At 39.4% G+C, this 12,556-nt stretch overlaps 1 protein-coding gene across 1 annotated transcript in view; it reads left to right on the top strand.

Moving 5' to 3' along the window:
- The first annotated feature begins 2,755 nt into the window (after nt 1-2,755).
- Nucleotides 2,756-12,556, top strand: part of OFCC1 (orofacial cleft 1 candidate 1) — a 167,098-nt gene continuing 157,297 nt past the window's right edge. Inside the window, exons 1-3 of the mRNA XM_030479996.1 lie at nt 2,756-2,773; nt 8,919-8,985; nt 9,300-9,476. Coding sequence (XP_030335856.1) covers nt 2,762-2,773; nt 8,919-8,985; nt 9,300-9,476 — 256 coding nt within the window. The 5' untranslated portion in view covers nt 2,756-2,761. The remainder of the gene's footprint in view (nt 2,774-8,918; nt 8,986-9,299; nt 9,477-12,556) is intronic.

Raw genomic sequence — 12,556 nt, 5'->3', positions numbered from 1 at the left:
TTTTATACTGGCTCTGCATGCAGCCCAAGTGATTTCCAGTAGCTGATATAGCATAAAATATCAACTGGCGTGAGAAAGAGGTACCGCAGCCTGCTCCAGTGGAAAGGTGTGCTGTTTTGATCTCTTCCAGATATGACTGATGACAGGAGCCTGTCCATACAGTTGTGGTGCTATAAGAGTTATTTTTGTTGCATCTCTCAATTTCCTTTTTTTTTTTTTTTTGACTAAAAATGGATTATTTTTGTTACAGAAAGCTATTCAGCTGTTCAGCTATTCTTGCATATTTATGTGACTTCCTTAGTTTTTTTTCCCCACAAGAGGAATAAAATAGAAAAAGAAAAGGAGAAAGTATCCAGTTTAAGAAATTCTACATGGTGGTTTTGTTTTGTCATTATACTGCAAATGTACTTAAAAATAACTAAAGTCCATCCCTAAATCATGCAAAACATTACCTCAGATGGATATAAAATAAAATATCTGTTGGGATCTGAAACAGATTTTTATGTTGTGTTTTGATTGATGGAAAAATCACGAACTTTCTTTCTGCTGTACTCTTTCAGGACTGCAAGCCAGTTTAATGCTAATGATTCAGCTGTTATCCAGCTAAAGAAAATAGGCTGATGAGGTTAAGTAAGGCCACAGTCGATGTCAGTTAATGCAGTGTTGAATGTGTTGCCTGGTTAGTATTACAAAGAAAAAAGGAAAAGCAATGTCTAGCACCTTCGTTTAATAAAAAACACCAAAGTGTTCCACACCCAAACGAACAAAAAATTTGTCCAGAAAACCCAAATAAAAGGAAGTTCCTGAACTCTAAGAAAATCACTGTTAAGGCACTAATGTTGTTAATGTCTCCTCTGAACTCATTGTTTATATATCTTTGCCTTTGCTTCCCTAATTTGGTCAATCACATTCTTGAAGATGAGTCTCCAAGTCTTTCTGTTAATGTTTGGATTCCTGGGACCACTATGGCTTTAAAAGTCCTTATTATTGCATCTTTGGCTTCTTTTCAATGAGCAGATGTTGACCATGGATGTATGCCTTAAGCTTACCTTTTCCATCTTTACAATTTCTTTCTGCTGGCAGCTTTTTGTGATTCTACTTTGAAAGCGAAAGGAGCCATTTCAAGCTTTTATTGGTTTTGGTTCATACAGGTTCTTTTTTGCTGCTCCCCTTTGAGTCATAACAAGGAATGTGCCATGCCATCAGGATCAAAACTAGTTATCTGTTGCATTCAGTGGATGTGCGATCAGATTAGAGCAGATACTACCTTGGCGTGGAAACCCATCCCACATTCTGGAATTGGGACTCTGGTGTTGTTTTCTGAGATACATACATGACCTGAACCTACCTGTGTGATCTTTGTGGGGCTTTATTTTCAGTATCATGAAGTGCTATGGAGCAGAGGAGTTTAGGCACTGTTTCTGCAAGAGCTGTAGGCTACAGTACAAGGGCTATTTGGGCAGAGATGGCCACAGGAGGAGTGGAAGTTGCCAGAATCACAGCCTCCGGCATTGCTGCAGTGGCCTTGGCACCCCAAGGAGGGTAAAGAATTTGAGGAGTGATGGCAAAGGTCAGCAGACTCTCAGTAGACTCTCAGAATCAGCAAAGCCTGGGCAAAAGCTCAGCCCTTCATTCATTACAGAACAACCAGAGTGACAATGCAGCCTTTTTCTGTGGAGAATTTGTGGCCCTGTCGACTGTCCATTGTATTGATTTCAATGAAACTTAAACGCATACTTAGAATTAAGCACTTCTTTGCCTGGTGCCCTCAGGAGAGAGTTTCCTCAACTGAGGCCAAACATGTACTTTCTACAGGGCATCTTCTGAGCCAAAAGGTCAATTAAAGCTTCTGAGGGACTCTGAAGGGATATTTTTAATTTTTCCAAACCTTGGTTTGGTTTTCAGGCACTGCAAAATAATCTGAATGTGTGTTTGTATAAATGCATAAGGGAGAAGCTGGCAAAGGAGAAAGCTTGCTATTAGTTGTGTTTCAGGTCGTGTGACTGTGGAGTCAGATTGAGTTCTGCTATTGATTTCAGTGAGTGCAGGGGCAACCTGTCTAGCTGTTCAGAATTAATAAAATTTTTTCCCATATGGAGATAGAAGTAGCTGGTATAAATTCGAAGCATTTTTGCTGATGTGATAAATAACTTGTAAAGTTATTGTATGTTTGCTTAATGGTTATAACCTTAGAGCAGAGGATAATTTCCATCCTTCTAATGGAAATCCCAGAACAGGGAGTGAGGCACAAGTGGGACCCACCTAAATGCTGGAAAACAGAAGTATTCCCAAGTCTGGCAGATTTGGTATTGTAATCTTCAGGTTAGGTGTATTCCACAGCAATCTTTGTGGTGTTTTAGCAGTTACTGTCTGGGGGCAGGAATTATCTACTTCTGGGCTACTTCCACGCAAACCCACGTCTTTGGTGTTACTTCATCTGAGCTTAAACTATGTTTTTCTTGTTTACTTTTGTTAATTCTGTTTTTAATGTGATCTGATGCAAAGTTGTTTTCAAAACATGTGAAGTGAAGGAACAGCACTGTATCTCCTCCCTTTGCTATTTGGCAAGGCAGGAGCAGGGACTGCAGCAGGAAAAGACACCCCATCCCGGCAGGTTTCTAGGCTGGTGCTCTGCAAGTCTGTGTGTTAAACCTTAAGGGTATTAATGACTGTGTGCAGAATGAAAATTCAGATGTGCTCCCTCTCCTTTGTTGCAGGAGGAAGCGTTTTCTGCTGCAGGTCTGAGAAAGGGCAGGCTGGCATGGAGAAAGAGGTACGTGAAGAAAAACCATGCTTTAAAAGAAAAATTAAAGGGGTTATTCCTAGCATTGCTATTTCATAATATTATTTGTAGTGTGATGGGAGGGAAGTCAGCAGACATGTAGGCTCCTTTATATCATTGACAAGTCAAGGGGATGATTAACGAGAGTACCAGACAATGTAATGGTAGGAGAAGGCCCACAGAAGTTAAACAAAAGTGCCTTCAGAATTTAGAGAATTCCCATGATCCATAGTAGAACCTCATTGTGCTTGTCTACTGTTTCTATTTTTGATTAGATTTATAAACACAGCACCACATATTTTCATGTGGCTCATAGCCCCAGGGCAGAGTGAGATTGACTGCACTGAAACTGTGAGGCTTGTGAATTTCGGGCAAGGGATGGAGTGAAATAAGTAGTGTAATTGTTTTTGTGGAGTGACCGTGGGACCTCCTCTGTTCTGAATTACACATGGTTCAACCCTTTGACCTAACCAACCTCGGCAATGCCTGGTAGATCTCCTAAAGCTGTGCTGAAAGGTCCTATCAGTGACATGTTGGAACATTATCTGTCATGTGAGATGTGTGCCAACAACCATATTAAACTACATTAATTACTAGAGAGGCCATGTTTGTGACAATCTCAACTTCATTTAACCCATCATCATGTTAGTTATTGTTTCAACAGGAAGTACAAATGGGGACGATTTATGAAATCAAAATGCAGCACCAATGTTTTCTTTAATAAATTGTATGTTTTACTTTGTTTTAGTTCTTTTCTTTTTTTTTTTTTTTTAACCCTCAGCATTTTTGTTCCTGTCATCAGCTCTGTAGCTTGAGGGCTTTTTTATTTTAAGAGCAAGCAAGAAAAAGACTACTTCTTAGTAACTAAACTAATATGCTAGTGAAATTTTTTCCTTTCAATGCAATTGCAAATGATACCACAGTTGACTGAAGGTGCCATGCTTGTTTTCTAGCAAGAAGCAAACATGCTAAGGTAGTTTATGTAAGGCTGAAAGATCACACGTGGGTTATTTGCTTGATGTACACCTTCACTGCTTTACACTCCAGCTAGCGCATCTCTGCATAGCAATTCTCACACACCTCTGGATCAGGAGTGAAGCATGCATTTCTTTTTAATCCTCAGAGAAGAATTTTCTCATAGGCCTGACCCCGTAGCGTATCAGGAGTCCTCAAAAGGCAGCCCAGTAGGTAGAAATTTGGAAGGATTCTCTGCACATGGTTGTTTTCTGAAGTAATTCCAAATTTTGTAGGTGAAAAGGTAAAAGCTCTTCAGCATGCTCCTGCATGGACAGTGTATGGGTTCAATTGTGCCAAGCTGTGCCCCCTATTACATTAGACTAGACACAGGGGGCCGCATCTTCTACCTACACATTGAGCTCTTTTTTGACAAGGATTTTTCTTTAGCCTCATTCTCTAGATATAGCAGGCTTCAACGAAGAGGGCATTTATTTATTTATTTATTGCTGCAGAGTCAGCTAAAAAATATGTTTGACCCTACTAAATGTCATTCTCATTATCAGTGAAGAGTTTGTTCACTGCAACATCTAACATGGAGTGCTTAAAGCAGACAGGTGCAAATTACAAGCTGTTTCTCTTTGGCTGCCATCCCTTAAATAGAAAAATTAATAGGCTAGGAGAAGGGAAAAGGTTCCAGCTCCAGCTGGATAAAGGAAAGCCTTAACAAGGACTTAGCAGCTGGTTTCAAGTATTAAATGCTGTAAATACCAACTAGCACATTTGTGTGTGTATGTTCACAGAGGAATATGTTTTTAGTAAGGCTTCATGCCTTCCTGTGCTACAGGATCATTGTTTGAAAACTGTGCTTTGCTTTATGTTGAAAGGCTAATGCTCTTGCTGAAGTGAATGAGAGCAGAAGCCAACATACCTGTTCCTGTTTACTATCATTACACTCCTCAGAGCATTTCAGGCATTATTAGGTTCTTGGAGCCGTACCAGATTGACAATATTTCCAGCTACTTCTCTTTTGGCTGTATTCAAACAAAGCCCCAAAGGGAAAAAAAAAACCCCAAAACAAAACAAAAAACCCAACAAAACAACCTACCACCAAAACAACCAACCCACAAACAAAACCATAGATGAATCTGCTGAGCTAGTTTTCTGATGTTAGAAACAGTTGTTCATATTAGGAACACCTAATTTAATTTCATGAAAGAGACATAACATGCCAGTATGTGTATGAATCTAAGGTATGCATTTCCTAAAAGGAACTAAAACTCTGTCATTCCAAAGTTGCTCTTCTTTTTGACTTCCAGCTTGCGTGGGGACTGCTGTCTGGAAGCCGTAACTTTAACTTTAACTCTAAGGCTGCTGATGAGGTCTGTCTGTGTGATCTTCGTAAGCAGATAAGGGTAGGGAGACAGCTCAGAGCAGAGCTTGTTTACAGCAGGACAGAAGAAAACAGCTAGACATAAATGAGGGTTGACGGTTTCATGAAGCACAATTGGTTGATCACAGATTCAATATGACTGCCCTGAACTGAGCGATGATCCGTACAGTATGCAAAATTCACTTTCTTGCTGGTCTGTGCCCACCAGCCTTCCAGCAGCTTTCCCAGAGCCCCTCAGCCACAGCTTTGAGTGGAACCAGAGCTGAACGCAGCATTGTTGTACTCAATTCCTTTTGACAACAATCACATTCTTTTAAAAACTTCATAGGTTTTAGTTGTCACTGGTTATAAACGAGGGTTTTTTCCCTCACTGTTGCTGCTGCTGCTGCTGCTGCAGCAGTGCTCACTGCTCTCCCAAAAACCCAAGTGCGGCAGGTTCTGGTACTCCCGGTTTTCCTTTGTGTTAATTGGTATTGGAAAGCAGGTGGTGTGTTTTAATGACGATGGCATGCAAAAAGGTATTTAAAGGTTTAGGTCACTTTTTGAATGACATGGTGATTAGTCTGTTCTGTGCTCAGACACTTCTAACTCCCCTTGTCTTTGCTGTAATGGAGCACACTCAAGGTAAAAAGGTATTAAAAAAAAAAAAAAGTGTAAAGGCAAGACTTTTTGTTTTTCAGCAGCTGTGGTGGAGCTTTGAGATAGGATTAGCAGCAACATCACCTTTTAAACTTGACTATGCAAGCAAAGGACATCCCCCTTCTATGTGCCGGTTGTGGATGGACAGGTCTGATGTATATTGTTTGTGGTTGCAAGTTGAACCACCTGCACTGCAAGTGTAAACCAGCACAGCCTTTGTATCACTTGAGGCTCTGTCCTCAAGTTGTAGAATTTTGCTTTTTTTGTAGGAATGCTTTTTTTTAATGTTTATTTTTGGATAATGTTTTATAATTAGAGTGGTGGCTTTCTGTATGAATGTGTGTTCATGTACATTTACCTAGGTATGCTCACACAACTGGACTTTGCCTGTAAATACGGCAAGTGGTCATTGAAAGAGTTTTGTTTAATTTGCTTGGAAACCTATGTTTTGCAGGTACATATGAACTGTAAAGCACAATTGCTTTAGACATAAGTTTGCATAAATACATAAATTAACTAGTAGTGACTAATGATAAAATGAATATAAAATGCCACTGGATAATTTCCTGCCTATTCTCTGATGAGAAGGCAAAATATCATAGGGGTAGGGGGAATGGGGAAGGAAACCTAAAATGAAGAGGGGGTGGAAAGAGTGTAATTTACACTACTTAAAAGTACTCATGTGTAAAAAAGGGAAGGATGAGGAAATTGGCTGGAGATAGGTAGGAAAAGACAATGTCTTTAATTTCCTCTGAAGCACAGTGACAAGAACCTGTGTTGATTACACAAAGGGCACCACCAAAATACTCCGTTATTCAGTTATATTGAGAAGTAACCCTGGAAGAATTCCTCTCTGCTGTTGAAAATCAGGTATTGCTGTAATTCTAAAAATATGAACTCATGAACAGCACCTTTTGAAAACCTGATTACATTAAGGGACAAGGGCATAATTTCTTTGTAAGTAGGAGTCACAAGCCTGTTACATCAGCTACACAAAAATTCTGATTTGTGTTTGACTGAATGAAGTGCCAAAGAATGTAGCCTATTGTGTCCCTGAGTAAAACAAAATTTGTTTGATAATTATACTAAATACTTAAACCTCAGTATACAAACAAACAAAGACACACACACAAAACCCCACTCCAAAACATCAAAACCCACTAGGCATCTTCATTAGGTATGGGAGGAGAAGGAATACTTTTTTCTTCTTGCTGTGAAAGGAGATTATGCGTTTTACAGACCATAACAATTGAAAGTTGACTATATATATAATATAGGTTGCAATTGGTTTTCCTAGGGAAATCTGACATGCAGAAGGAATACATAGAATGTAATGCAGATGATCTGAATTCCGTCAAAGTTATGGATGTATACTGATTTGCACCAGTTGAAAATATGACCCAGAATTTTTGTAGATGTTTTCTTTAGCTGTTAGCATAGAGTTCAAGGTTTTGGGTGGCGGTTATATGCAGCATAATAAGAATAATTATCACACAGCAGTCTTACAAATACTGCTGGAACCTTTAAAAGTGACTCAATTAAAATTTTATGGTATGCAGGAGTGCAGCAAGGCTTTAATATTGGAAAAGAGATGCAATTCTAAAGATACTAGCTGAGCAAATGTATATTTTGGAAAGATTTTTCAGTTGAGGAAAAATCAGAAGTAGTAGGGTAAATATCTGAACCTATTGAACTCCTGTCAAAATTATCATCAACTTCAGTCATGCTGCATGTGGCTTGTAGGAATTATTTCTGTTACTCTATTTATTTATTGTAGCCTTCAGAAAGTGTCTGGTCATTTTCACACATGCTTGTTTTTTAGTAGGGTAATAGTCTTAATTTAGAGGAATTCTACTGTTTTCAGAATAACATATATGTGTGTGTGCATATATACATGTGGATATTAATACACATATTAATCTGTCAGTGGTATGGTTCAGTTATTTTTGACAGATTTATTGATTGTGTCTGCTGCAAGTGCTTTTTTTTTTTTTTTTAACTGGAAATTGACACCCACAATCAAATGGGAAAGATGGATGCTGTAAAAATTGCAATTTTTCAATCATTCTTATAATTAATCCTTTTGTATTGACAGTTTCCAGGAGCTATGTTGCCAGGAGTGGTCTTTATCATTGGACAATTAAGCAACTGGCTTGAAAAAAATAATGCTGTTTTCGGAAACTGCCACGTGATGTTTGAAAATAAATGGGTCTGAACTGTTTTCTTAGTTTGGTTTTGGCTTTGATTAATACTCCCAGACATGCTTTGGTTTTGGTAATCTTTGCCTACTTTGACTGTTAGCATCTGTTATATAGGGGTCTGTAGCGACGCTCAAGCCCATGTGTGACTCTCTTGCTAGCGCTGCTTGAGGTATTATACAAAGATGGTGTTTAGCACTTAGGCCTTCTTAATGGTAGTAACATGACCACATATTTTTTGAGCCTTGATTACCCACAGGAATTAATGTGGAACTTGCCAGAGTTTAAGTCCTCCAAGATCTCCTGCTATTTGTTTTCTTTGTAAGTTGTTGGCATCTTTCTAATATTAAGTGAATTTTTCACTGTTATAATGAGTCCTGCTTCCCCTCTACCCTAGACCTCTGTTTTGTGACATCTTATTCTAAATTGTTTTGGGGTTATTTTTATTTCATTGCTTTGCATGAAAGGGTAGAGCTCATTCATTTTTAGCTGCTCTGTGATGAACAACTACACTGGTTGTGTAAGTAGACCTAGAAAATAAGACAGCAAGGGATGCCAGGGAAGTCTGTCTATAAATATGCTGCATAACCAAACTTTTCTAAATGAAGTACTGCAGTTCTGCAAGTGAAATAAAGCAGTTGCTGTTGAATACATACTGAAAGACTAGTCATATAATGTTCTTCATTTGTTGAGGTTTCTTTGCATTAATTAAAATTGGGAAAAAACAAAGTATTTTAATGTGACCTTCATTTGGCATTTGTTTTAACTTTTCTTCTATTTTATTTAATTCTTCCACTTCTGTTGTTCAATTAGTGTTTGACCCCTTTAGCAGAGATTTAAATTAAATGACATTTCAATGCCATCCCATATTTAAAATACTGTGTTAGTTGTGGATCATAAAGGATGATCTTCGTTCTTTAGCTAATTTATTCATTTAACAATTTCCCTCCAGAAGTTCCAGCAGAAGGCTCTGAAGCAAACTAAGCAGAAGAAATCCAAGTCGGCTGAATTTCTGATGGGTGAGCCTTGCTTGATGAGTTATTGCTCATAATTTGTGTAAGGATTAATTAACTAATTACAGACAAATGGCTGTGGGCGAAATTTTGCTCTTGCTTGTCAGGGTGCAATTTGTAATTATTTTAATCATTTATTCTTTCCCCCCCCCTTTTTTTTTTTTTTTAAGAGTTAATTTTAACCTAATTCTGTTTTGGCGACATTTGAGGACGATACACTTGAGTCTTTCAGCAAAAGAATTACTAGAAGGAATTTTCTGCTTGTCATTGAAATACACTTTGCTATAATGTGCTCTTCTGACCTCCTTGTTTTCTTATAGTAAAAGAAGAGACAGCAGCAATAGAAGGCATTGAAAATCCAGCTTTTAACATCAGCAGCACAGATCTTTCAGCATATCAGCCTTTAGAGGAGAAAGTTACTACACATGACAAGCCAGATAGCACCCTTACAGCTCACCAACAAAAACTCGGGCTGCAAGCCCATGCTGAACCAAGAGGTGAGACATCAAACCTGATTAGCCTCAAATGCAGAGGCAGCCATTGTGTTCCCCATTCAATCTGCATGCTCCATGGCCTGTGCTGGGCGTTCCCATTCTGATGTGTTCAGACAAGAGCCCCTGCAAACCCTGGATGGGAAACCCAAAATACTGCTAAAAACTGAAAACATTGGCTGTCTAAATATTTAGAGACACGGGCTCCATCTCCATGCTCAGGTGACACCCTGTAACGCAGTGCAGGTTGCACAGGGCTTCCTGCTAGTTGAGGGGAGCAGAGAGAGCAGGCTGTCATGGCAGCACTTACCCATAATTCAGGTTGGGTTGGGTTTCGGAGGCACCACAGCCAGTCCGAGCACACAGATGCTGCTCCCTTGCATTGAGAAGTTTTAAACAGCTTACAGATCCATGATTGATTGTTGTCCTTAGGTGTCCCATATGCCCTCAGTCAGTCAGCATATTTTTTCAGCCAGTGTTGCTCAGATGCTTGGAGCAGAGTCCTGTTTGCTCTGTTTGTCCAGGGGAGTGGTCCTGGCTTGTAAACTCAGCTTTGATGCAGCACCAAAAAGAGTCACTGCCTCAGGAAACAATTTCTGTTTATTATTTAGGTTTATTCAAACAAACTATAAGGAGCTTCACTGATGTCAGTTTTCCTTTCCAGAGGAAAGGAAATATTTTTGTATCTTTTAACCTATTATTTAATTACTCCATTTTGAATTGCTGTTACTGCTGAATGTTACTATGAATGGTTATTTTTGCTTAGCAATTCAGTGAGGAAAAGAATTTAAAGACATCTTGTGAACTATAGGAGGAAAATCCTGGGCCAAGATTTAACCTAAAAGCAAAAATGCCTGAAGTCAGACTTAAAATCTCCCCTAAGTATCCATAAAACCCCGCCAAACCGCACCGTATTGGACTGTGTGGTCACATGAACTGCAAGTGGACTGTGTACACCATGAGTATCCAAACGTGCATCCAAGGCCTGAGATCTCCCAAGGTACCAAAGTAACTAGTATGGCCTTGAAAATTGGTCACCCAGCACTTCCCATTAAACTCGCAAGCAGCAATGCTGCTCGCTAAGTAACCTTGCATGCCAGCCCAGGTATTTAAATGGGTAAGTGCAGGCTGGTGAGCAGAACTTCAAGTATTCACTTTTAAAACTCTGGACCTTGTTGCGTTAAGATTTTATCCTTGTGAGACTAGAGAGCCCACGGCTCCTAATGGCCCCTTGCAAAATTAGGTTTGGTTTTCCATTTAGCCTTCATGTGACTCTGTGCAGTGCCGCATGGAGCAGGAATTCTTCGTCTTTCCTTTGCAGCCTGTCAGAACAGTGATTAAGCAGACAAAGGGATTGATTGTTTTTTAATGAAATAGTCTATCTGGCAAAAAATGAAGTCGGGCTCGCTGGAGACTATCCATGCTTTCAGTCGCCTCTTCAGAAATTCATGAATAGTTCCCTCAAGAAAACAACACATTTTTTTAAAAGCCTGAAATGTGTTTTTAAACATTTTGATTTTTCATCCAAAGTAGCATTTTGTTCAAAAAACCTTAACTGAATATAATCTTTGTGAAAGGAGTAGAAATTGTTACATTTTGCCTGGAATGCAATGCCTTGATACACTGCTAAGTGTTTCTGTAGTAGGAAAGGGAAGCTTGCTGAGAGTTGGAAAATTTTGTTTCCCAACACCATATCTCCCTCCTCGACCTTCTGTTTATCCAGTTAACCAAAAGATCAGTTATTCACATAGCTCTGCCTCTAAGTCATGCAGCTATTTAAAAAAAAAAAAAAAAAAAAAAGAGATGATCATCCATTTATACCATAATAAAAAGAGTCTAGGTTGGAAGACACCTCTAGAGATTAGCTGGTTCAACCTTGCATTAAATTATTCTTAGTCTAACTTATGTCAGGACTTGTTTGGCAGTCACAGGGGCCAGTTCAAATTTATCAAGAGCTGCTAACAAAACAACAGCTTTAAGCCTGTCCTGAAATCTGGGGGAAAAATAATGAAACTAAACCTTTTGGTACCTTGTGAGCTAATTTTTCCCTATTCCCAAGTGTAATAATATTTCATTAAAGAGGGAAAGAGAAAAGCCAGCTGCACAGGTAAATGCAGTATCACATGAATGTAGTAATATACAAATGGTTGTATTTCGCAGTCCTCAGTGAAACTAGGACTACAGGTATCTTAACCATTCAGATGGCAATCTCTTGTTGTCTGGGAATGCCAGAGCCCAAGGGCTCAGTTCCTTGAACTTTCCTTCTGTTGCTTTGCTCCATGTTCATAGCTGTTTTGTTACAGTTGCTGTCATTTCAGCCCATAGCAAAAACACATATGATGCTGAAAACTTCCACCATCCTTTAGCACAGGGGAAACTCTCCTGCCCCTCAGCACTCAGGAGCCACTGTGTAGTTCACAAGACAGCTTTTAGTACAGACATCTCCTTCTTTTGTTTCCCCCCTGGAGTCAAGACTTGCATACTGTACTGGAACCTATTTCTCTAGGAAGGGGTGCCCACATGACACAGGTGTGGCTTGTTGTCCCAAACTTTGCTATGCCAGTCAAATGACAGTCCTTTTACCACTTCATGCCAGGCTTCCTTACCTCCAGGGAAATGCCTGCCAAGCACAACAGCACAGCCTGTGTAAAATAAATATATTTTAGGCCCCTCCATGACTCCCTTCCTCTTTTTCCCCTTTCCTTCCCCAGATGGTAATAAAATACTCTTCCTTTTGGTGTTTCCTTTCCTCCAAAACTATTGGGTGCTTTTCCAGCTCTCAGCCCCCAGGCTTAAGTTCAGTTACTTACTCAGTGGGGAATGGCATTTGTCAATTCTAATGCTTAGTGTTAAACTGTACAATTTAAAACCAGTTATAACCTTAAGCATAATTATTTAATCGCAGCGTTTAGCAGATTACAGGTTGAAAACGCTATATAAACATCAGGCCAGATTTTCAGGCTATGCACTTGAAGGCAGGACATGGAGATGGCATTGCCTTTCCATTATCTCTCCACCCATCGCCCGTGTCATTAATGGCAGTGAATAAATAGCTACAGGGGTTGCTATCATTTCCTCCACCTTGC

Source organism: Strigops habroptila, chromosome 1, assembly GCF_004027225.2.
Source record: "Strigops habroptila isolate Jane chromosome 1, bStrHab1.2.pri, whole genome shotgun sequence".
Taxonomy (NCBI): Eukaryota; Metazoa; Chordata; class Aves; order Psittaciformes; family Psittacidae; genus Strigops; species Strigops habroptila.
This window is presented reverse-complemented; position numbering and strand designations above follow the sequence as displayed.